Source organism: Caretta caretta, chromosome 1 (genome assembly GCF_965140235.1).
Source record: "Caretta caretta isolate rCarCar2 chromosome 1, rCarCar1.hap1, whole genome shotgun sequence".
Taxonomy (NCBI): domain Eukaryota; kingdom Metazoa; phylum Chordata; order Testudines; family Cheloniidae; genus Caretta; species Caretta caretta.
Window position 1 is genome coordinate 323,540,991 of NC_134206.1, and position 27,137 is coordinate 323,568,127.

General features: G+C 41.5%; 1 protein-coding gene across 2 annotated transcripts in view; it reads right to left on the reverse strand.

Annotated features, from left to right (window-relative positions):
- Positions 1–14,200: 14,200 nt before the first annotated feature.
- GRAMD4 (GRAM domain containing 4) overlaps positions 14,201–27,137 on the reverse strand; it is a 142,174-nt gene continuing 129,237 nt past the window's right edge. The window contains exons 15-20 of one of the 2 annotated variants that reach the window (XM_048836252.2): positions 23,946–23,963; positions 23,200–23,347; positions 22,616–22,709; positions 21,374–21,458; positions 19,451–19,519; positions 14,201–18,178 (exon numbers count right to left, since the gene is read on the reverse strand). In XM_048836252.2, the coding sequence (XP_048692209.1) occupies positions 18,077–18,178; positions 19,451–19,519; positions 21,374–21,458; positions 22,616–22,709; positions 23,200–23,347; positions 23,946–23,963 (516 nt within the window). In that variant the 3' untranslated portion in view covers positions 14,201–18,076. The remainder of the gene's footprint in view (positions 18,179–19,450; positions 19,520–21,373; positions 21,459–22,615; positions 22,710–23,199; positions 23,348–23,945; positions 23,964–27,137) is intronic. The other variant, XM_048836255.2, reaches the window with a different exon arrangement.

The window sequence follows — 27,137 nt, forward strand, 5'->3', positions numbered from 1 at the left end:
AGAGAATATGAAACAATACCTCCTCCCACCCCACTGTCCTGCTGGTAATAGCTTATCTAAAGTGATCATCAGGTGGGCCATTTCCAGCACAAATCCAGGTTTTCTCACCCTCCACCCCCCCACACAAATTCACTCTCCTGCTGGTGCTAGCCCATCCAAAGTGACAACTCTTTACATAATCAAGTCGGGCTATTTCCTGCACAAATCCAGGTTTTCTCACATTCCCCCCACCCCCATACACACACAAACTCACTCTCCTGTTGGTAATAGCTCATCCAAACTGACCACTCTCCAAGTTTAAATCCAAGTTAAACCAGAACATCGGGGGGGGGGGGGGGGGAGGGGGTAGGAAAAAACAAGAGGAAACAGGCTACCTTGCATAATGACTTAGCCACTCCCAGTCTCTATTTAAGCCTAAATTAATAGTATCCAATTTGCAAATGAATTCCAATTCAGCAGTTTCTCGCTGGAGTCTGGATTTGAAGTTTTTTTGTTTTAAGATAGCGACCTTCATGTCTGTGATTGCGTGACCAGAGAGATTGAAGTGTTCTCCGACTGGTTTATGAATGTTATAATTCTTGACATCTGATTTGTGTCCATTTATTCTTTTACGTAGAGACTGTCCAGTTTGACCAATGTACATGGCAGAGGGGCATTGCTGGCACATGATGGCATATATCACATCGGTGGATGTGCAGGTGAACGAGCCTCTGATAGTGTGGCTGATGTTATTAGGCCCTGTGATGGTGTCCCCTGAATAGATATGTGGGCACAATTGGCAACGGGCTTTGTTGCAAGGATAAGTTCACGCTCTCAAAGAAACTGCGGAATCACCTGATCAACATCCTCTACAGCAAACAGGGAAAGATTAAGAATGAGCTCTCAAAAATGGATACTCTCATAAAAAACCAACCTTCCACACAAACTTCCTCGTGGCTGGATTTTACTAAAACTAGACAAGCCATTTACAACGCACACTTTGCTTCTCTACAAAAGAAAAAGGACACTAAACTTTCTAAACTACTACATGCTACAAGGGGCCACAGCAATGGTTCCCTCAACCCACCTAGCAATATTGTTAACCTATCCAACTATACTCTCAGCCCAGCAGAAGCAGCTGTTCTATCTCGGGGCCTCTCCTTCTGCCCCTCCACCCCCACGAACATGGTACAGTTCTGTGGTGACCTAGAATCCTATTTTCGACGTCTCCGACTCAAGGAATATTTCCAAAATACCTCTGAACAACATACTAATCCACAGAGGTCTCCCTACCAACACTACAGAAAGAAGGATTCTAGATGGACTCCTCCTGAAGGTCGAAACAGCAGACTGGACTTCTACATAGAGTGTTTCCGCCGACGTGCACGGGCTGAAATTGTGGAAAAGCAGCATCACTTGCCCCATAACCTCAGCCATGCGGAACGCAATGCCATCCACAGCCTCAGAAACAACTCTGACATCATAATCAAAAAGGCTGACAAAGGAGGTGCTGTTGTCATCATGAATAGGTTGGAATATGAACAAGAGGCTGCTCGACAGCTCTCCAACACGAGTTTCTACAAGCCATTACCCTATGATCCCACTGAGAGTTACCAAAAGCAACTACAGCATTTGCTCAAGAAACTTCCTGAAAAAGCACAAGATCAAATCCGCACAGACACACCCCTGGAACCCCGACCTGGGATATTCTATCTACTACCCAAGATCCATAAACCTGGAAATCCTGGGCGCCCCATCATCTCAGGCATTGGCACCCTGACAGCAGGATTGTCTGGCTATGTAGACTCCCTCCTCAGGCCCTATGCTACCAGCACTCCCAGCTACCTTCGAGACACCACTGACTTCCTGAGGAAACTTCAATCCATCGGTGATCTTCCTGATAACGCCATCCTGGCTACTATGGATGTAGAAGCCCTCTACACCAACATTCCACACAAAGATGGACTACAAGCCGTCAAGAACACTATCCCCGATAATGTCACGGCTAACCTGGTGGCTGAACTTTGTGACTTTGTCCTTACCCATAACTATTTCACATTTGGGGACAATGTATACCTTCAGATCAGCGGCACTGCTAATGGGTACCCGCATGGCCCCACAGTATGCCAACATTTTTATGGCTGATTTAGAACAACGCTTCCTCAGCTCTCGTCCCCTAAAGCCCCTACTCTACTTGCGCTATATTGATGACATCTTCATCATCTGGACCCATGGAAAAGAAGCCCTTGAGGAATTCCACCATGATTTCAACAATTTCCATCCCACCACCAACCTCAGCCTGGTCCAGTCCACACAAGAGATCCACTTCCTGGACACTACAGTGCTAATAAACAATGGTCACATAAACACCACCCTATACCGGAAACCTACTGACCGCTATTCCTACCTGCATGCCTCCAGCTTTCACCCTGACCACACCACACGATCCATCGTCTACAGCCAAGCTCTGCGATACAACCGCATTTGCTCCAACCCCTCAGACAGAGACAAACACCTACAAGATCTCTGTCAAGCTTTCTTATAACTACAATACCCACCTGCAGAAGTAAAGAAACAGATTGATAGAGCCAGAAGAGTTCCCAGAAGTTACCTACTACAGGACAGGCCTAACAAAGAAAATAACAGAACACCACTAGCGGTCACTTTCAGCCCCCAACTAAAACCCCTCCAACGCATTATTAAGGATCTACAACCTATCCTAAAGGATGACCCAACACTCTCACAAGTCTTGGGAGACAGGCCAGTCCTTGCCTACAGACAGCCCCGCAACCTGAAGCAAATATTCACCAACAACCACATACCACACAACAGAACCACTAACCCAGGAACTTATCCTTGCAACAAAGCCCGTTGCCAATTGTGCCCACATATCTATTCAGGGGACACCATCACAGGGCCTAATAACATCAGCCACACTATCAGAGGCTTGTTCACCTGCACATCCACCAATATGATATATGCCATCATGTGCCAGCAATGCCCCTCTGCCATGTACATTGGTCAAACTGGACAGTCTCTACGTAAAAGAATAAATGGACACAAATCAGATGTCAAGAATTATAACATTCATAAACCAGTCGGAGAACACTTCAATCTCTCTGGTCACGCAATCACAGACATGAAGGTCGCTATCTTAAAACAAAAAAACTTCAAATCCAGACTCCAGCGAGAAACTGCTGAATTGGAATTCATTTGCAAATTGGATACTATTAATTTAGGCTTAAATAGAGACTGGGAGTGGCTAAGTCATTATGCAAGGTAGCCTGTTTCCTCTTGTTTTTTCCTACCCCCTCCCCCCCCCCCCCGATGTTCTGGTTTAACTTGGATTTAAACTTGGAGAGTGGTCAGTTTGGATGAGCTATTACCAGCAGGAGAGTGAGTTTGTGTGTGTATGGGGGTGGGGGGAATGTGAGAAAACCTGGATTTGTGCAGGAAATAGCCCGACTTGATTATGTAAAGAGTTGTCACTTTGGATGGGCTAGCACCAGCAGGAGAGTGAATTTGTGTGGGGGGGTGGAGGGTGAGAAAACCTGGATTTGTGCTGGAAATGGCCCACCTGATGATCACTTTAGATAAGCTATTACCAGCAGGACAGTGGGGTGGGAGGAGGTATTGTTTCATATTCTCTGTGTATATATAAAGTCTGCTGCAGTTTCCACGGTATGCATCCGATGAAGTGAGCTGTAGCTCACGAAAGCTCATGCTCAAATAAATTGGTTAGTCTCTAAGGTGCCACAAGTACTCCTTTTCTTTTTGCGAATACAGACTAACACGGCTGTTACTCTGAAACCAGTCTGTATAGAATGTAGCAATTCCATTCTTATTAGACAAACTCTGCGCCCCCCTGCCTGCTATTGGGCTCCCTTAATTACTGTCTGCATGGGCAGATCTTGGTTTTAATTTTTAAGGCTTGAATGGTCCCAGATACTTTTTGGACTTCTACCTCTGTTTGCCCTGCAAGGGGATGAGGCTTGGCTTGCCAGGCTTGCAGGGGAAGTGTCTCTCTGCTTCTGTGGCCCTGGGACAGTGCTAAGGAATGCTCTTGCTTCTGCACGGAAGATGACCAAAGAATCAGATCCATTTAAAGCCCTTTTTAATTTGGGAGTTTTTTAACATGATCCATTCATCTGATATATGGTGAATTTATTTTGGAGGAAATTAGGGGGAAAAAAACCTTCCATTCCCCCCCACCTCTGGATTTTCCATTGCATCCTGTCTTCGGTGTGTCTACTTTCCAGAACAGGGGTTCTCAAACTTTTTTTTGCTGGGACCCCCATTGAAAATATTTCAGGCTGTGATGTTGCCCCCATACCATGCCATGCTTACCTCTGTGCTGCTGATGGCACTGCCTTTACAGCTGGGCACCCAGCCAGCTACTGCCGCTCTCTGGCTGCCCAGCTCTGAAGGCAGTGCAGAAGTAAGGGTGGCAATACCATGACCCACCTACAATGGCCTTGTGACCCCCTTTTGGGTCGGGACCCCCAGTTTGAGAAACGCTGTTCTAAAAGAAACTCTGCTGGAGAGAAACTGTATTATATTGCCTTATACAGCTCCAAGCATACTGGTCAGCACTACGCAATTTAAATGATAATGGGCTTGCATTTATTTCATTCTCAGCTATTTTTAGTGAGTTAGGGCCTGATTCTCCTTTCACTTTACACAAGCTTTATGGCACAGTAACTTCAGCATATGTCCCTTGACTTACAACACCATAAGCGAGACAAGAATCTGGCTCTTACCTGTATTTGTTTCATTGTACAATGTCATTGCAGACAGACACTATATAAAATATTCTGGAAATTAAAATCCCTGATAAAAATACTAGTCACATTCCAACACACTAGAGCATTTGGAGCCAATATGGTGGAGTGTGTTCTAATAAGTATGAATTTAGAACTGACATGAACAGATGCATAAAACCAAGGCTATAGGGAAATGCATATTACAAGGCAAACTGTAGAATATCTATTGTGGAATTAAAGCATTTTGCACCCAGAAGATTTTTCATTTGCAGCACTAGAAAAATAAGTGTCTAGCTATTGAGATTTTTGGTAGTGGTGGTGTTGTTTTACATTGGGTTTTTAGAATGAAACGAGCTATTGTCACTGAATAAAAATCTTTTGCTTTTCCTATAAAAATATTGAATTGCAAATGCCCCCTCCCCTTGCCAGTCACTTCTATGATACATTGCTTATAGCTATCCAACAACTTTGGCAACGATGGACTAAGGATACTCAGAGCAACTAGAGCATGTTTAACAGATGCAGGTGTAAAATTTTAGACAGGTAAAGGAAGTGTCAGAGGGGACGGGGACAACATGGGACCCTGGGCTGGGCGGGGAGGAATCACATGGGGAGGTCACGTGCCCCCCCTTGTGTCCCTCCCATGAATGCAGTACCAGTAAGAAATTATTTCTACTTGCACCACTGGCTACATTCACGAGTAAAAAAGGATCTGAGTTCTGTCTGAGGCTCTGATACTACTCAAGGAAAACCTTAACTTAAATTACAACAAACAAACCTCAGTTTAACATCAAAGGAAAACCCGAGGAAGGGGATAAATTTGGCTCATCTCATCTGCAGTTTATATGTATTGTGTTAGAAACAGGGTTGAAATGCCATCTGCTTGCAGACCAGCTAATGGCGGTCTTTCAAAGGGGCTAAGCAATCTGTTTAAATTGTAGTTATAGCAATAGTTACCATAGTATCTAGTTGCTATATCTTTGCCCATGCAAATTAGGAGAAGGAAACTAAGATTGGACATCTGGAGAAAAGGAACACTGGAGCTAATCCAAAAATGTTGTAACACAAATCCTTTTAGTTTTGAGAGCTGGGCTACACATACTAATGAAGATTTCTAACAGCTGGACTTGCAAAGCCACACAAAAACAAGGAAAAAATGAAGAGACACTATCTTGGTTGGGACGTGACTAAGGCCATATTTTAGTCACGAGTATTTTTAGTAAAAGTCATGGACAGGTCACAGGCAGTAAACAAAAATTCATGGCCCATGACCTGTCCATGACATACTATATACCCCTAACTGAAACTTGGGCCAGGTGGGGCATGGGTGCTGTGGAGGGGCGGCCCTGGTGGGGGTGCTGCAAGTGCTGGGGGGTGGGGCGGAAGCACTCGGCCCTGGACTCCCGCTCATACTCGGGGGGAAGTTTGGCAGGCTCCCTACCCAGCTCCCCAGAAGCAGCCGGCATGTCCCTGAGCTCCTATGGGGAGGGGAAGGCCAGAGTGCTCCTTCTGCAGCTCCGATTGGCCAGGAACTGCAGCCAATGAGAGCTGTGGGGGTGGTGCCTACAGGCTGGGGCAGCACACAGAGTCCCCTGGCCCCTCCACCTAGGAGCTGCAGCGACGTGCCGACCGCTTCTGGGGAGCCCCTCCCCCGTACCCTAACCCCCTGCCCCAGCCCTGAGCTTCCTCCCACATCCAAACTACTGCTGCTACTGGTGGGAGGGGGTGCAGTAGCCCAAGACCGCCCCAGCAGCGGCCGATGTGGCTGGCCCAGGGCTGCCCGTTGAGCCTGATGTTCTAGCCAGCTTTCTAGCCACTGTACAGTCCATTCATCCAATCCATACTACTTTAACTTGCTGGCAAGAATACTGTGGGAGACCCTATCAAAAGCTTTGCTAAAGTCTCTGTATATCATGTCCACTGCTTTCCCCATATCCACAGAGCCAGTTATCTCATCATAGAAAGCAATCAGGTTGGTTAGGCATGCCTTGCCCTTGGTGAATCCATGTTGACTGTTCCTGATCACTTCCTCTCCTCCAAGTGCTTCAAAAGGGATTCCTCGAGGACCTGCTCCATGATTTTTCCGGGGACTGAGGCAAGGCTGACTGTCTGTAGTTTTCTGGATTCTCCTTCTTCCCTTTTTTAAAGATGGGCACCATATTTGCCTTTTTCCAACCATCCGGAACCTCCCCCGATCACCAACCGTTTTCAAAGATAATGGCCAATGGCTCTGCAACCACATCAGCCATCATGTTCATCTCTCTTTAAAATGGGTTTTTAAAAGCACACATTGGTCATGTTTCATTTTATATGCCTTCTGCTGTGTCAACGCTTAACTTTCAAGATTTTTTTCTGCTGTCTTGAGGGTTGGAGACATTTATTTTAAGTGAAACATAAAATTGTCATGTACTCCCATGACTACAGGAGCTGGGGATAGAAGACACACACTAAATCACAAGCCTCAATAAAATCATACAAGTTGGCAACAATGAGCCTGAATTAAGCAATTTCTGACAAAACGGAGCTCTGACCCAGAGCTGTTTATCACAAGGGTTCCCACACTTCAGAATCCTGTCACTTTACTTACGCACCTTCAAATTATTTCAGATGAGGGATTATAGGGCTGCCCAGCAGCTGATCTGTTTATGAACAATGTAATGAGATTACTGCAATAAAAAAAGCTGACAGGTTGCAAAACATTCTTGTTCAATTCGAGCTGAATAACTCCTTGTCACCAATTTAAAAAAATAGCCTTAATTCCCGAGTAGTTATGAACACGCACAGGCAGCCAAAACATGATCATTATAGTTTTGTGTGATGGTCAGTGGGGAAAATGTTATCAGCATCTGATGATTATAATATACAGCCAGTAGGATGCATCTAAGCATTCCAATTACAGAAAAATATAAATAGCTTAATGTAAAGCAACTCATATGAAACCAGCTTTCACACCTACTGTAAAACTTTCTTCCTGTAAACCACATTTAAATGCAGTCATTACATTTCAAATATGGAGAAATATTTTAAAGGCACTATTTCAACAGCAGACATAAGCCCAAAATCCCTTCGTGACTTCCAAAGCAATTGCACTTCAGAAGGGCAAACATAAAATTTTTAGACTGCATCCACTGTAGCAAAATATTGCATGCTCGAGCCTCTTTCAGGCTAGTGCCCTCCTCCACTTTGTAAAACCAATAGAACAGAACCAGAAAGACTGGAAGGTTCAGGAAGGCAAGGCTTCCATTAACTTTCTTCTGATGCAGGCTGGCAGCGCTGAATTTGCATCTACTGCCAACTCATGCAAATCCAAGGTTGATCCTTTGAAGTTTGCTTAAGAATTTTACAGACCATGCAACACAGCAGCCTTGGAAATAATTTAAGGGCGGGAGAACATTCATGCACTTGGATTTCCTCTGGGCACCTGAGAAAGCCCAGGTTATTCCATTCACCAAAATCATTTCTAAGGCTGGGGAGCCATCCTGCCCTGACTTTTATCAAGACAGCCACTCAGGTGCCACCCACCCACATGCTAGAGCCCATATTTCACGCAGACGCACTTTACTGAAATGCTAGGACCCTAACTGCTTTGCCAGAACTTGCCCGGTCACAGCGTCGGGTTGCCCCTCGAGGCTCTGGTGATAAAACAGTAACCTCAGGAATTCTGCTAGTCACTTCCCCCTTTTGGCTGCTGGAGGCGGCTTATGCTTCAGGCAGCCATAGCCTCTGCCTCCAATATCAGGGCATCCCTGTGTGCTCTGTGGGGGAACAAGCAACCCTGCGGTGATCTCAGCCTAACCCCCCACTCCACCCCACTGTGGGCTAATGGAAGTAGGAATCCAGGGGGAAAGGTGTGGAGCCTGCAGGGAGGTGGGAGCTGGGAAGTGAGAGGCTGCTGGAGCCAGCCTGGGTGTTGATGGAGCAGGGAACGGAGGCCTGGTGGCAGCCAGGAGATGCTGGGGAAGGGAGCAGGGGCTGCAAGCTGGGAGGATTGGGCAATGGGAGGGAATTGGAGAGCACAATCACATTTGTGTGCATGCTGAATGCGATTTCAACCTGTAATTGTGTCTGTCTCTCTCCCACACACACCGACGCCAGGAAGGGGAGGTGTAAAAACTACCCAAATCCCTATTTTGTTTTTCAGTCTCATGACTTTGGAGTGCTGACTCCTGAGTTTTAACTCCTCCTGGGTGTGGCAATACTGCCCAAAGCTAATAGAATACCTGCCCCATCTGCATGCAAACACCATAACGTACATAACACTAGAGTGGTCTTTCCCTTGACAGGGTTCAAAGATGGATAAGCTGGTTTCTATGCACACAGCTTCTCCAGGCATAGAAAGTCTGTTCCAAACTGGCAGGCCAGTGGCCTGCAAGTCCCAGTAGAGGACCAGGTCCTCAAAGGAAACCGGTAGGACAGAACGGGGGAGCAACAGGGACTCAAAGGAGAACCCCTATACTTCCTCCAGCCTGTGCCCTTTGGAGCCCTCTCACCTTTCACTCTCTTGATTACAAAGCCCTAAGGTAACTAGCTGCTTTGCCTCCTCCTTGCTCCATATTTGCTGGGCATCACCAGAGGGAGCCTTGAGAGAGAAGCGAACAGGTGAAATGTTACCCTGCCATTGGTGTAGATCCCCCAGTAAACCCTTGCAGGTAGAAGGGTAAAGTTTGCTCAGTTCCTGCAGCTCTGCTCAATAGGTGAGACTTTAGCTGGAGCTGGAACAAGCACACGGGAAACTCTAAAGAGAAAAATCTCAGTGATTTGCAACCTTATCTCCCAATATTGTAATTAAAAAGATAGGGGCTTTTAAACAGATAGTGGCTTCTTTTACTGCTCTAAGTATTTGAGCAATTGGTTTTTCAGGCAGCAAACTGAAAAATGTACAGTTGAAAATTAGCTCATGTGATACCATGCATCTTTAAGTGAACAACAATTACAGATACTACCATGTATCCGATTTATATTGAAAATTTACCCCAGAAATTTCTCTGTATTTTGCCATTGGTCCACATTTCAACAAGACAAAAACCAGTTTCTAGTAGAATACTCGCAAATATCAATTAAAATAGCATGTGTTCCTTAAAATCAATAATTTTTCCTAGACTTGGTTGAATTATTCTTTGCAAATATTTATTGCAAATTTAGCCCTTTTTTCCTGGTCACAAATCTTTTGCAAACTGGAAGACTTTTTACACAGGAGACTAATTAAAGATGAGTAGGGATCAGTGTATATACTTGTTTCCATGCAAACACAGGTATTTATGCAAACAGCAATCATTCTTGCTACCTTCACCTGAACTAAAACCTAAGGTGGGATTTTCCAAAGCACTCAATATCCACCTAACTTCCCTCCCAGAGCAGAGGTAGGTCAGCACTGAACAGTCCCACTCTGAATGTTCACAAATGGGACAGGAGTTTAGAGGGTTGGACAAAGAGAGTTGGACAGTGATTTGGAATTCAAACAAATGTTCCCAAACATAATCTTGCAATATCCAGCATGCTTTAACTTTTCCCCCTCCTTCAAGCACATGTTTGCTGGATGAAACCAAAGATTGCATTTGTATGGAAGGTCTTGTAAAATAGTTTCTCTGTCTGTGCTGGAAAGAGTATACATAATATTATAGACCATACTCTGACCTCAGTTAAACCCAAGTTGTGCAGGACCTTGAAGGCAAGGGTGAAAAGTTTAAACTTGATATGATGAGCAAATATGATCCAGTGGAAAGATCAGAGAGGGCATGATGCTGACAGGGCAAGGAAGATAATTTTAGCAGCTATGATTTGTACAATCTGGAGGGGCTGATATGGAGGCCAGAAAGGAGGAGGTTGCAATAACTAAAGCATGAAATGATTATGGTGTACACACTTATTTTAGCTGGCAGGGCAGGAAGGTATGGATTGTTTAGATGTTGTGAAGATGCACCAAAACGTACTCAGATATGAAGGGAGAAAGAAGGCAAAGACTAGCAGGGTGACTGACAATGGTTGTAGTGTCCAGAGCACTAGAGAAAGAGTAGTGAAGAAAACATGGGAAGACAAAAAAGCCACTTCTCTTTAGCCATATTCAGTTGAGCTTGCACCAGGCCATCTATGACAATGTATCAGTGACAGTGGAGTTATATCAGACAGAAGATAGGGCAGGATGGAAGGAAAAGTTTGTCAGGTTAGCATGCAGGTAGCAGGTAAAATATGTAAACAGATGAGGTCACCCAAAACCAAAATATAGAGGAGGGAAAATCACAGAGAAAGGGATAACTGGGAAAAAACGGATGTCAAGGGGCTTGGATGAAGGGCACTCCAGTATGCACTGAAGGCTGGAGCCAGGAGGAGAAGATGACAGGGAGAAATTAGAGCTGGTGCAAGAGAAGTCAATAGAGAGAAGTGGGTGAACCCCAGAGGCCAGGTGGCAAGCAGGACACCTTAGGATCAGTAGAGAAGAAAGGGTATGGAAAGAGGCAGTTTGAAGAAAAGTAATGCTATATACTGGGATTGGCAAACTTTTCCGAGGGCCACATCGGATTTTGAAACTTTATGGAGGGCCAGGTAGGGAAGGCTGTGCCTCCGCAAACAGCCTGGCCCCTGCCCCCTATCCGCCCTCTCCCACTTCCCGCCCCCTGACTGCCCCACTCAGATGCCCCGACCCATCCAAACCCACCCTGGTCCTTGTCCCCTGACCACCCCCTCCCAGGTCCCCTAACCACCCCCCAGGACCCCACCCCCTATCCAACTCCTCTGCTCCCGGTCCCGACTGCCCCGACCCCAATCCACACCCTCGCCCCTAACCGCCCCCTCAGGACCCCACCCCCATCTAACTCCCCTGCTCCCTGACTGCCCCCTGGAACCCCCTGTCCCTTATCCAGACCCTCCCCGCCCCCTTACCACACTGCTCAGAGCAGCAGGAGCTCACAGCCATGCCGCGGCCCTGCCCGGCAGGAGCAGCGGGCCAGAGCGCCGGTGGTGCAGTGAGCTGAGGCTGCAGGGGAGGGGGGACAGTAGGGGAGGGGCTGGGGGCTAGTCTCCCCGGCCGGGAGCTCAGTGGCTGGGTAGGATGGTCCAGCGGGCCATAGTTTGCCCACCTCTGCTATATATGGTCAGTTTTCTCCTAGAAGTGGGCAAGGAAAGTAGAGAAGCTAAGGGAATATTGCACCCTTTATTTAAATCCCAAATAGAGGCATTTACCACTGACTTGATTGTAAACTCAATAGCACAGAGGTAAAGAACATGTAACCAAATAAGGGCAGCTTAGATATCTATAAATGTCCAAAGACAGGGAAGCCTCCAACACGTCATTCAAATACAGAGTAAATCCAGCTTTAAAGAAATCTTTATATTCTCAAACCTACATGTTGAGAATAACTGTCTCCCTAAGACATCCTATTAAGTGCACGTGCACTTAAAAGGCTGCCAGCAACTAGTTGGGGGGATTGTTCACTGGAAAATACCCTACTTCTGTCATTCAGAAGACAGACGGAATCACTTACAGCTTTAGTAGTTTGTTTATAATGTAGGAAAGACATTTGAATCTCTTAAAGGAACTGGTGGCCTGCTGACAAACTATTTTAGATAGTTATGATTAGCTAACAGGAGCGTTTGTGCATCATAAAGATCCCTGGTGAAGATGCTGTTATTGTCAACCAGACTCCCATCTCTGGCTCTAGAGGTCATTTTAAAGTACCCAAATTCAACTCTGGTGTAAACTAATGTAAAGGCCATGAAGGTTCCCATGAAGCCTATAGGATGCTGCACCACAGGATACCATGGTTTCCTATTTCCCAATTTAAAACACAGAATACATTTATGATGCTGTACAAGTAAGACCTGGCATACTTGCTTTCTTCCCAGCCCAGTTAGAGTTGTGTGAATAACCTGTAATAAACAGTTCATTTAATGAATATAATCACTTTCACAGACTGTCAGAACAATCACAATTTTCATGATTTTATTTTAGGAAAGATTGAAAATCACAAGTTTTGTTTACTCAGTAGCTTGCTACTGGAAGTCCAAATTCTGAACATGTTCAACATTTGTTTGCTTCAAACATTTAAGTGTGCATGCCTCAGACTCCGGCATGCCGATTAGAATTCACTTTCTGAGTACTGGTACAAATAAAACTCATTTTGCACAAACACTCATGGAAACACACACAAAAGGGACTTGAGCATGTTCAAAGAAAAAATTTTAGAACTGACAAATTTCAGTCAGGAAATTGCCAGCTGTTTTATTAGAATAAGAAGGTATCCGAATAAGGGAAACAACATGTACTCATTTAAAAGAAAAATCATGATGGAGTGAAATGCACGAGGAGGATGGTTGTGGCACAGCAACGTGGCTGGACTAGTTAATCTGTGAAGTCTCAAACCTCTGATTTTGTATTTCTAAACCAATCAATTGGCTGCAGAGGCATGTGTCGTCCAACAGGCCATGGAACGGCGCAGTGCTGCTGCACAAGAAGCGCAGGATGTAGTGAACCTGTGAAAAGTCTCTTAACACCATGGACACTAGAAGTATGCTCTGATGGAAGCTTCAACCACAACAGTGCAGGGGGTGAATCAGGTGCAGGAGTGGCCACTGGATCAGTGATTATGGGATTTCCTAGCGCCCCCCCGCCCCTTACACAGGTAGTAGGGTAACTGCAGCCCATGGCACAACCTGACCTGGAAGTGCAATTAGGCCCTGTGGAACTCTCCTGGGAAAAATCCAGCTAGTATGATTATAGTGAGGGACTGGAACTTAGCCCTTAATAAAGGATCAGAACAGAAAAATGTTGTGAATTTTGTTTTGTGAACAGAGTTTTTGGGGGCAGGGGAAGAAAAGGAAAGGAGTGGTGGTAAGGGAGGTGACTTTCCAGAAACTAGGGAAATTTGCATTATGTATGGGTAATATTTATTCCTCATTTACATTTATTTGTGTTAAATGCAATATAATGTAGACACTTCAAATGTTTAGCAAAGTTTTTAAAAAATTCCCCATGTTGTGTTTTATAAAACATTTTGAATGACCATACTTTTAAAAAACAAACATGCATACCAATAGATAGTTACAGTGGGCGGGCTGTGAACTCTTGCCAATTGTAACATTCATGGTGTTTCTTACAGTAAATACAGCCATGTAGAAGGGAATACATCATATTCTCAGGTAAGACCAGAAAATGTTAAGGGCCACCACTGCAAAAAGAATTTGTATAAAAAAAATCTGAACAGCATGAAGACAGAAAAATGTTTTGGTTTTTTTTTTTAATCTCAAACAAGTTATATGAGCTAATTCAATAATGGTTTGTGGATGTAAAAATTCAAGCAACAGCACATAAAACTGCTACTTATAAAAACCTGTTACCTATTTAATCTTCTTGATGGGGTTATAAACATACCAAAAAAAAAATTTTTACTAACCTTAGTCTGTGGAAATAAAGAAAGACTAAGTTCGTACTATCTGAAGGATGAAAAGTTGTTAAAAAATACCTGTTAGCACAAAGCATTTGTAGGTTTATTTAAATAAAAATTATAATTTATACAATACTTTTTTTAAACAAACAAGATTCTTAAAAAATGTACAGGCAAATTGTTTCATTATTTCAATTCTTCACACAGTGTAAGTCTTTTGTTGAACAAAAGTTACACTGCCAATGCATAATTATTTACAACTTCAAAATAGACAAACTTCAGACATAAAAACTATTTTAACATCCATTCTATTTCAATGATTAGTAATAGAAATTAAATATCAGCCAAAATTTACAGAATTCGATAAAAACTACCAGTTTTCTTTGCAGGAGTTTAAGTTGCCAAAAAAAAAATGTACACACGTTCACCTCTTAACTCTCACGTAAAATATCTTCTCTCTTGGTCTGCATGGACAGTAATAAGGTTTTGCTGCTGGCTTTTTGTGCAATGTTGCCACTTATAAGTAGCTCATTTATAGTCAATCTGACCTCACAAGAGTGATAAAGTACAGAAAAACATGATGTTGTATCTGAACTTTTCATCAGGAATTTGTATTTAAATGGTCACTGATGAATAATAAATATGGTAAGTTTTCATCTCCCTTTTTTTCTTGAAAGGAACTCAAACTAACCACTACACTTCTAGGAAAGAAGTTAAACCAATTAAATGTGAATGATCCAACAATAAACCACATACATCAACAGAATTACAACAAATGACAGCAAATGAACAATAGTATGGCAAAAACATCACTTTTTGCTGTCAAAAAGTAACTTTACATTAAGTGGCACCACTCAATCTTGAATCAAAAGAAGACTATACTGCATATTGTATGCAGGAAGGTAAATTTTAAATTATTAACCTCAGTGCAATTACACAAGTAAATTATGTATTTGTCACTGCCTCCCAGCATTTCAGGACCCAGGAGAAACAAAAGTGTAGCAATACTCACAAGTAAGAGCACTGAAGTTATTGTTTAGTGCCTTTAATTATGTAACACGAGAGCAGTTACTCTGCAGTAATTCATATAACCTAATGTAAAGTGAACTTTGCAAAATATATACATGAATCTTTAATCAGTTATATTACACATTTTACTCTTTAAAAAAATCCAGTTCATTTTATTTTTATCAGCATGAACCAATGTTGCATTGTAGTTTGCAATAAGTTTACTGCTTTAACAATTTTTTTTAAAGTACATATTGTTGAAGTGCAGATTAATTTTAAAGGACAAATCAGTATTAGTAGGACGGTTATCTTTATTGACCAAACTAAAGTTTTAAAAAAGTATATTTTCTGTAGGAGGATTCTAAGTCTGGGAAGATGGCAAATGATTTACTATTTCTTTAAAAATGAGTCTTGTTAATTGTCCTGGCATCATCAACACAACAATATTTTAGTCTTTCAGGTACCAGAATATAGGACAATTTTACATACTAGTCAGTCAGTCAGGGGGGGGGGAGGGGGAGGAGGGGGGGACTGGGGGTAATAAGTGCAGTTACCAGCAGTTACACTAAAACCACTGCCTTATGATCAGAGTGAAGGTAAAAATTACACGTGAAAATGATACAAAAATAAGAAAAACCACTTGCTCTGTAAAAAATATAATCTTCTGTTTCTTCAAAAAATGACAACCTCACAAACACCCAAGGGATTTTAAGACAAACTGAATGAACTATGAATATGACTAAGTTGTACATAACATTAAGCTATATTAATGCTTATTTATTCGCCACTTATTGTAATTCATCTGCCACTTTGATCCTTAAAGGAGGCTTTATAAAAGTCTAACATATAATAAATTGCTGTTGTATAAATGACAATTTCTTCTCTTTAAATCAAATTGCTTTTTAAAAAAAATCTTCAAAATTAAAAGTAATAGTTTTACTTAAATATAAGCCTGTATATGCCAAATGAATATCTATTTGCCAAATGAAAGTAGCTTCAAAATGGTATTTGGTTAACATCCCTGTTATATAGTGGGTAATTGGATCACCTACCAATTTAAATTACACTCTAAACTTTCAAGGCCCTGGTTCAGGAAAACATCCCTCTTCGTACTGTATTTAAGCATGTGCTGAGGTCCATAACTATTCAGGACATTTGAATACATGATTAAGTGATTTCCTGAACTCAGTGCACGGATATTAATTTTAAATTCTTTAAGATGGATTGTGCTACATATTTATACAGCACAGAGCTTTAACATGAACAACTTTGTGCCTTAAATATTCAATTGAGTGAGTCCCAATGCACATGAACTTTAAATACAATATGGAGAAATACTGTCATTAACTATTCATATTAATATTAACATTATCTTCACTGCCACTTCAAATAGGTTTCTACAGTTTCAGAGTGCCATTTTTCCCTGGATCTTTGTATTGTTGTTATCCTTAACTGAATGTAACCCTGGAGTTTGTTTAAAGATCTTCTGTGTAATGATGTCCCATAAAACTTGTTTAAATAGAAAACACATGGCTAAGAAGTGTATTGACTTTAAAATCAACAATTTTTAGATCGGCTAACAGGATTATCTTCTTGATCTGTCTTATGGGAAAGTTTGTGAAATAAAAATACTACTAAATTCAAAAGTGCAGTAGGGAGAAAATATACTGGGGAGCTAGTATACATTCTGCTGTGCCTTTAGGAGAATGCAGATGAAATCCTAAACTCTCAGATGGGCTTTATATTACATGGAATATGCCAAGCTTTCAAAATTTAAAGTAAGACCAATATTATTATATGCGTTGCCCCTCAACAGAGAAAAACTATGGAGAAGGCAGGCACAGTGTCACTGCTCCATTTGACAAAGTCAGGTTCTATTGTTGGAAAAATGGAATACAGAAAGGGGAGATCAAAATAGAATAATTTCTTCTGAAAATAATGTCTTCATTTGTTACATTATCCTGACATTTCTGTTGTAAGGGATTCTCGCAAACCCTCCCCGCCCCCACAATCCCAAATATAAATGAATATATAACATACAAAGCTGATCTCAAGTTTTGCTTGGGTGTAATTATTCCCAACTTCCCCCCGCATCAGAAAAAGATGCTCATTAAATCTTTTTGCATGAACGTACGTGCATCTTGCTACATTATATGTACAAGTACAATTATTGAGCCCTTCCATGACAAATATCAACAGGAATACAAATATATGTTGCCTAACATTTTATGAACAAAGTTTTGATGCCCTCAAAAAACAAGTAGTTCTTTTCTTCCACTTGGGTTGATCAGAAAAGGAAGGTAAGGTTCCAAACATTTCCTTCTGCTTTGTAATGCTGAATTCACTGTACAAGGAATTTGAAACTATGTATGCACCAAAAATTGAATCAGGTCAAACTGTTCAAAAATAAACCCTTTTATAATACAGAAATCAGCAAGAAAAATTGCCTTAATATTAATATTCTTACCAGCTAATAGTGATATTTCGTAGGTGGTGATACTGGTTTGATAAAGTACCCAATTCAGTGATTGTTGTACTCAAGAAACATACACCAGACTATTGTAATGTGTTTCTACTCATGCAAAAACAACAGACAGTGGGCAAAATTAATCCCTGATGATATCAATGGAGGTATCCAAGGGATGAATCTGTCCCAGTGTCTGATATTTAGGCAGTTCTCCAAGTATCGTCCTAGCTTTTAATGTCAGTAAATAAACATTAAAAGTGCTTAATGTGCAAGGCTAATAGTGATGATAGCACTTTCACTGTTTTTTTACAAAAACCTTAAAAACAAACATGAAGGCATATATAAAATACACTTGATTCATGTAACAGATAGACTATAAACCATGTGACAGGAAAAATTATTGCAAAATAGATGACAATGTTCAATTATTCACTACCAAGTTGTAAAATAAAGTCTCCTCTAGATCGTCTGAAGATAAGATACTAGCTTTCACTGTTCGATGCTGCAGAGATTATTTTCACATACTGGTTGAAAATGGTCTCAAAAGCTTCATCTCTGTGTACCATGGCACCAAACACTAATGGCTACAAGACAAAAACAAAACAAAACAAAAAATGAAACCAAACTATAGGCTAAAGGAAATCAGAAAGTTTCCTGAAGTCTTTAGAAAAAAGTCTGACCAGGTTCTTTCAAATTAACACCCTTCTCCCCCCATCCTTTTTAATAAGCCTATATTAGATTTTTAGGTTTTTTTGGTCCAGTGAAACAAGCAGGATTCAAATGGAAGTTATAAGGGGCTTTTTCCTAAAAGTTTAAGAATCCGTTCAGTGTTTGATTCCTAAGAAAACCTCCCCCAGGTATTCCATTTCCATCTCCCATTTTCCTCTGCTAGTGCACTGGATCACAACTATCATTTGCACAGAATGTTCATAGATGTTCTGTACCAATTGTTCTTTTTCACTTTCCAACTGTTTGGGACCTATAAAGCCTTCCTGATAACCAGAGACAGAGCTCTTTTAAGATAGTCTTAGGATTTCTAAAATGGTGCAGTGGCACTGAGTTTTAGATCACTAGATTTCCAATTTAAACATCCTGAGTAATTAGTTGTCTATTAAAATTATCTTTAAAAAAAAATAATTTTCAAATGCATGCCCAGGCTCAGCACACTAACTAGCATATGAATCAGAAGGAACCTCTTTACGAGGAAGTAGTTTGATTAGTTATCAAGGTTCAATAATATTTCCCTGCTTATTAAAATGGCTTTTTGTAAACCTGAAATGCTTATTAAAAACTAGATAACGTTCATGACTTTTTAGTTTATAGGTTCTTGGAAAGTCACAACATGACTGAAGCTGGAAAACTTGGTGGATTTCAGCCACGCTTTGGAGGACCTGTCAAAATCATATTGGCCTTCAAACTACGCCAATTATACTACTCTTCAGGTGCATTGTGGACACTGTTACCCCAAGGCACTATATACAGAGAATGTGGCCTCCAGTTTCTAACATGTTTGCAGCAGTGTTACTAACAGCTCCTATGGTTGCCATGAAGAAGGTTGGTAAGAAAATGGTCAATTTAAGTTTGGAGTAAGAAAGCTGTGGGCACCGCAGGTGAGGGGATGAAGTAAATCCATTTTAAAACAATGTCAACTATACTATATAATAGATATATTCAGCTTCCAAAATATATTAACCTGAATAAAACATAGCAGAGTGAGAGAAAAAAATTTAAACGCGCACCCCCCCCGACACAAGCTATAAAGAAATGGAGGGCATTTATGTTGCTATTAAAACAGAATAGGATCCCTGAGCACTTGAGGGTGCAGTGCAGCAACACAGACAGAGCAGGCTACTTACTTTTTGTGTAGCTGGCGTTGATACTGCAATACCCATCCCTGATCCTGGGAGAACAGAGAGCACTTTGTACTACAAAAAACAAATGAAGATACTTTACAGGCTGAACAATTACAAAGGGGCATGAAAGAGAATGTGATGTAACCTGTCTACTGTGGATCCTCCCACCCACCTCTGAAGCTTGCCTAAAAACTGCCTACTTATACTGTTTAAAAGTGTCTATATTGTTTAAAGTGTCAGATGTGGCTGGTATATTTGGCTTAAGTTGGTCCTAACTTAAGCCAAATATATCAATGCAATAAGTTTTCCTTGTACTTTTAACATGTTTGTGCACAGCTTGTTCTAAGATCATTTGTGGAGGTCTGCCTCGGCAAGTGCATTAAGGAGTTCACAGACTGATATGATTAAGGTGAAATATAGATAAGTGACAATTCAGAGGTACGGGAATCATGGCAGGAATCATAGCTTCCTATTGGGCTAAAGAACTCTCATCACGTGAATGCAGTACACTGAAAATCCAACAATGTACTGTACGCTGCCTCTCGTAAGTACTGTAGCAAGAGTGGACCGCTTGAATAGAAACCAAAGCCAAGCAAAAGGAAGTGCCAACAATAATATTCAAGAATGTAAGTTTCTTCTGTGGCATGTTTTTTGTGGGATTGTTCAGTTTTCAGTCTCTTATTCCCTACCACCTAAAGGCCCCACATGAGATTAAACCCTCATTCCTAATGACGAGAGCTGGAAAGCATCTTTGTCACTGTTGGATCAGTATGAAAGAGGGCAGAGGAGAGAGATTACTGGGTTTAAGAAACAGGATTTAAGGAAGTATTTAAAGTAGAGGAAAAGAATACTTAGACAAAATACTGGAGATAGCTGTATGTATGAGAGGCTGGACAAAGATTTGAAATCAAGGGGGAGAAGGGTACGGAGCCGCATTCTGGATGGGGTGGAAGGGGTGAAGCGAGAAGCAGGATACAGTAATCCATAGGACAGGGATTTGGCGTGGATCACGATTTTAAGAGAGCAGGAAAAGGGTAAAATTTTGGTGACAAAGTTACTGTGATGACATACTAAGAGACAGAAGAGAGAGTCAAGCATAACAGAGGCTGAGAGTTTGAGATGGAAAGGGCAGTTCACCTCTCAGTAGCGATAAAGAGGCCTCAGGAGGAAAGAAGTTCAATTCTGGAGGGACAGATTGAGAAGGAAGTGAAAGGTAACCTGGGTATATCCCACCTAATCAATTCCCTGCCATTTCAGGGGCCACAGGCCTGGCATGGGGACACCTCAGTCTCTCCTGTTCTCTGGTACACAAAAATTTACTTTCCCAAAGTAAAAAATGTACTTTCCCAAAGATTGAAATGCTTTATTTTAACCCAAGTTATTAGGCGCAAAACAGGGGATGAAATTTAATGGCCTGTGATATAGAAAGGGTCTGACTAGTTGATCTAATTGTCACTTCGGGCCTTTAATTCCATGAAATCAAATAGGGAGGAATGAGGATTTCAGGAAACTGAACTAGAAGAACCCAGTTTCCAACTTAGTTTTATATTATAATCAGTCTTCAATAGGAAAAAGACTATTACCAGAGGTAACACCAGAAAAGAACCCTGTTTGCATTTGAACTATTATGAGTTCAAAGCACGCCATATAGTCCTGTAAACATCTTTTGCTGGAAGACTCAAGTTGCTTTGCATTATTTCACATTCACCCCAATTTTGCATTAGGAAAACCCCAACGTTCAGTTAAATAGTTTTATGAATTTGTCACCTTTGCTCAGATGATTGCATATCTACTTGCATTATAAAATCTAAAACCCCACCGTCTGATTCTTAAATATACACTCCTTGAAAACAAAGTAAAATTAGCAATGGAACAGAAAAAGTGAACTTCCCAAATTACTATACACTCAACAAAACAGAGACATACCTTCTGAATATCTGTTATCTCCGTTAGTTTAATAACTTTATTTCTCTTAGAAGAGCCAGATTTGGAGCTTTCAAAGCATAAGTAACTGAAGACAAAGGGGGGGAAAAGTGTTTATTTGGTACAATAATCTGAAAACCAAAACTCTTAAAATTCTGCCTTCTTCCAAAGAGCTTTGAAATTCTCTAAATTAAAAACAGCTTTGCAAGGAATTGTGTGAAAAACGTAATTTCCAATTATGATTTTACGTTAAATCAAAAACTTTCATAAATTCCATCAGTTGAACATCTAATTCCTCTGAAGGATCAGTAATCTAGTGTATGCACAAATATTTCATACTCATATTCTTACAGTGAAAGTCTATGTAATGAGAACAAACATACAAATCTTAAATGACAGCAAAAGTAGGCCACTGTACTGAAAGTTAAAAAAACCCACCAAATCCATATAACCTCCTCCCCTTCCAAGTGAAAACTAATGAAAAATTGGACTTAGCTGCACACTACTGTAATGCAGACAAACCTGAAGATATGCTAAAATAATGCTTGAAATTCTAGATGTTAGAAGAATTATTTCCATCACTAGAGGGCACAGTATACAGATAACCTAGGTTTAGTTCCACGAGGTTCTAATACACTGAAGGAATTTCAGTTTAAGATCCCAAACAGCATTGGTAATACCCATTCAGTGTGTGCGGAGTAAACGGTTTTGATTTTGAAACCAAAACTTAACTTACTCAACTGTGTTTTTTGTTTTTAAAGAAGCCATACATTCATTTTTAACGGGGTTTACACAGCACTCAAAATACACAGCAAAACACAGAACATTTGGTAAACTATAATGAGCAACCATTTGTACAGCACTTAATAAAAGTAGCTAGTGCTTTAAATTTTCATAATTTAGTTGTCCCGTTCACCGTAACAAGCGCTAACATACTAAACACTGATGCTATGGTTTCCTCATCTACAAACATTTCGGACACCTAATGCATTTATTAAATCCTACCATGCTCCAATTTCCAACTGTCCTTACCCTGTACAGTTTCTCTGTATGTTTAGTATTATGAAAAAACATTGTATATCCAAATGTCAGGAGGCTAGGTAGTTTAAAGCTTTTCCTATAGGATTACATTTAAATTTGCATTTCATTGTTTAACTCTATTTACAAAAGAAAATGAGTTCCCAATAAGTTTGTTCCCCTGTCCTCCCATCCCAAACAATGTACTGCCAAGTGCCAATGACTTACTTTTCTGTAACATAAAGAACCCCATTCCTAATGTAGTCCGTGGGCATCTTCTTGTCTCTGTTAATCAAGCAGCAGCGCCAACCATTTTCACATACTACCAGAAAATACAACACACAAAATCAAATGTGTCAAGGAAAGAGTTTTAGGACAGAAAGAAAGATACAAGTTTTAAAATCAGAGAGATGGCTCCCCATCAATTAGACAGTTCTCCTATAAAAAGCAGCATATTCTACAAATGAAGCTTCATGTATGTGGCGATTGCAAAGCTTTTGCTCTATAGCGAACGTGAAAATCTTTGTTTCAAAGAATGGGTTAAATTACTTCCTCTGAGTTGACTAAGCATCTTTTGTGGTAATACAAATTTGATAGGGGGGAAGAGTGAGCACTGGGTTCTTTCAGAGAATCTTATGGATAAAAGATTAACTTGATCTCCCGTCTATACCAGTTTAGAGTAGATATTATTACAATACAGTTCATTTCTAAATAGTGCTGGGATATGCAGACAAGGGCCCAGACTTCAAATTACATGTCTGACTAATTTAAAATTTTTCCCATGACTGTAACCTTAATATCTGTACAAATACCTGCCAAAGGACGCTCATTTTCTGACAGGTTAAAGACTTCATAGAAATTGCCTCTTTTGGTGGTATGAAAACGACTACTGTCTTCATCTTTGTTTATTCCAGCTGGGGCACCTGAGCCCACATAACTTCTCGATGATGCTGTTTGAACCTGCAGGGAAATAAATTGGATTAATTTGAACAGCAATATTTAATTGCACTCTTTAAATGATTAGTTAATTATTAATTTTAACTTTTATTTAAAATCAAATTAAAAAGGATAGCTAAAAATAACCTTGAATAGCATTCTTGCTGTCTCCAGCACAAATTGGACTTGGTACAATACCATAGTATTCTTGCTATACCATAATACACTAATATCCCATCTGAAGATAATTTTTAAGGGGTGTTGGTTCACTGCAATTTTATTCTTCAGACAGATGCTGTCTCATGCCTCCAAAAAACATTCTGCAAGAGGCATCTGTATTTAAATACAGTCTCTGCACACCAAGGAATGTGATTAGATGTGGATATGTCACTGCACACAACCCAAATTAATTTGCTAGGAGGGACTTCCCCACGCCCAGTTAATATATAACCAGTAGCAGTATTTAAGATTTGTCTTCGAGACATAAAAACCAAACCCAGAACACTCAGTCTAAATAAAGAACAAAAAAAGCAAACATTAAAAGCACACACAAAATAGCATTGGCTCATTATGAACACAAATGCCCAAATTGAAAGCAAGTTTTCCACACTAAGATCCATACCTTTTCATGCCCTGACAGCTAGCAGGAAAAGAAACAACAAACACAAATGTGACAGTGACAAAAGAAAAAAAGTGAAATCTATTTAACAGTATCATATACAGAATAAAACATAAATTGAATGAAGCTGCAAGATCTTACTCACATACCAAGAAATTGCACACAATGAATGCAATTTAAAACAAGTTATCAGTGGTTAGAGCACACCATTTTAATTTATTCATATTATCTTAGGGTGGGCTGGCCTTCCAACTTTGGAAGCTGATCTGAATTTCCCAGGCTAACACTCTTAAAACTGGCATGGTTATTATTGAACACTGATGATAGGAATGGAGATTTCTCAAACATCATGTTCTAAAGCAAAATCAACTTTCAAACAAAGCTCCTAAGTCATTGGATGCTGCCCCATAATAAAGGGCGAGATCCACAAAGCGACTTAGGCAGCTAACAGCCACTTTAGGCACCTATATCCAACATTTAGGTACCCCCTTTGATCCTTGAAGCCCCTACTCAGCTGTTGCCTAACCCTAGTAGGCATCTGCAAAACTGCTTAAGTCCTGATGCCGCTGAACTGCTCTGAATCCTAGTCCAGGTGGGATTCTCAAACGAGGCATTCCCTCTCCTAGTTCATCTGCAGAACCCAATCCAAGGGGCCTGGTCAGAGCACAGGCCATACACAAAAGACAGCCGGGGATGCACATATCGGGAATTTTTGTGGCTAGCTGCGGGGTTCATGATTAATATCCAGTAGCCCAATGGTTTGGAGTACTCGCCCAGCATACGGAACACAAGTTCAAATCCCCACTCAGTCAGATTTGGAGCAAGAAATTGAACCTGACTCTCCCACATCCTAGGTGAGAACTCTAACCACTGGGCTACTGGCTACAGGGGACCTCTCTCTCATTTTTTGCCAGAAAGGGCTGACCTGGCTTAGGTGCCTAACTCAAGGAGAGGATTCATAGCTGGGAATCCCGAGCGCAGGGAGTCATAGAATCATAGAATATTAGGGTTGGAAGAGATCTCAGGAGGTCATCTAGTCCAATCCCCTGCTCAAAGGAGGACCAACACCAACTAAATCATCCCAGCCAAGGCCTTCTCAAGCCGGGCCTTAAAAACCTCTAAGGATGGAGGTTCCACCACCTCCCTAGTGAAATAGTGTTTCCTAATATCCAACCTAGACGTCCCACACTGCAATTTGAGACCATTCCTTCTTATTCTGTCATCTGCCACAACTGAGAACAGCCTAGCTCCATCCTCTTTGGAACCCCCCTTCAGGTAGTTGAAGGCTGCTGTCAAGGTTCCTCCCCCACTCTGAACTCTAGGGTACAGATGTGGGGACCTGCATGAAAAACCTCCTAAGCTTATCTTTACCATCTTAGGTCAAAACTTCCCCAAGGTACAAAATATTACACCCGTTATCCTTGGAATGGCCGCTACCACCACCAAACTAATACTGGTTACTGGGGAAGAGCTGTTTGGACGCGTCCTTCCCCCCAAAATACTTCCCAAAACCTTGCACCCCACTTCCTGGACAAGGTTTGGTAAAAAGCCTCACCAATTTGCCTAGGTGACTACAGACCCAGACCCTTGGATCTTAAGAACAATGAACAATCCTCCCAACACTTGCACCCCCCCTTTCCTGGGAAATGTTGGATAAAAAGCCTCACCAATTTGCATAGGTGACCACAGACCCAAACCCTTGGATCTGAGAACAATGAAAAAGCATTCAGGTTTTTACAAGAAGACTTTTAATAAAAAATAGAAGTAAATAGAAATAAAGAAATCCCCCCTGTAAAATCAGGATGGTAGATATCTTACAGAGTAATTAGATTCAAAAACATAGAGAACCCCTCTAGGCAAAACCTTAAGTTACAAAAAAGATACACAGACAGAAATAGTTATTCTATTCAGCACAATTCTTTTCTCAGCCATTTAAAGAAATCATAATCTAACACATACCTAGCTAGATTACTTACTAAAAGTTCTAAGACTCCATTCCTGGTCTATCCCTGGCAGAAACCAGCATACCGACAGACACAGACCCTTTGTTTCTCTCCCTCCTCCCAGCTTTTGAAAGTATCTTGTCTCCTCATTGGTCATTTTGGTCAGGTGCCAGCGAGGTTACCTTTAGCTTCTTAACCCTTTACAGGTGAGAGGAGCTTTCCCCTGGCCAGGAGGAATTTCAAAGGGGTTTACCCTTCCCTTTATATTTATGACAGCTGCTATCAAATCCCCCCTCACTCTTCTCTTCTGTAGACTAACCCCAGTTCCCTCAGCCTCTCCTTGTAAGTTATGTGCCTCAACTCCCTAATAATTTTCATTGCCCTCCACTGGACTCTCTCCAATTTGTCCACATCCCATCTGTACTGGGAGGACCAAAAATGGACAATACTCCAGGTGTAGCCTCACCAGTGTCAAATAGAGGGGAATAATCACTTCCCTCGATCTGCTGGCAATACTCCTACTAATACAGTCCAACATGCCATTGGCCTTCTTGGCAACGAGAGCACTCTGCAGACTCATATCCAGCTTCTTGTCCACTGTAATCCCCAGGTCCTTTTCTGCAGAACTGCTGCTTAGCCAGTTGGTCCCCAGCCTATAGCAGGGATTCTTCCTTCCTAAGTGCAGGACTCTGTACTTGTCCTTGTTGAACCTCATCAAATTTCTTTTGGCCCAATCCTCCAATTTGTCTACGTCACTCTGGACCCTATCCCTACCCTCCAGTGTATCTACCTCTCCCCGCAGTTTAGTGTCATCTGCGAACTTGCTAAGGGTGCAATTCATCCCATCATCCAGATCATTAATAAAGATGTTGAAAAAAAACGGCCCCAGAACTGACCCCTGGGGCACTCCGCTTGATACCGGCTGCCAACTAGACATCGAGCCGTTGATCACCACCCATTGAGCCCAACGATTTACCCAGTTTTCTATCCACCAGTCATCTCCCTCTGCCCCAGAGTTAGGTGCCTAGCTCCCTTTGAGGGCGCGATTTGGCATTTCCTACAAGCTAGCTTTGGTGGCTCCCCGCTCAGTTTTCTGACTTCTGAGAATCCCCTTCTCGAGTGTGTGATTCTTCCCATGCATTGTAAAGGGAGCTCAGGCACCTAAGTAAGTGCTCTGACTTCTGTCTGCAAGCAGGGCACCTAAGAATTAGGCATTGCAAGTCTTGTGGCGCTTTGTGGATCTAGCCCAAAG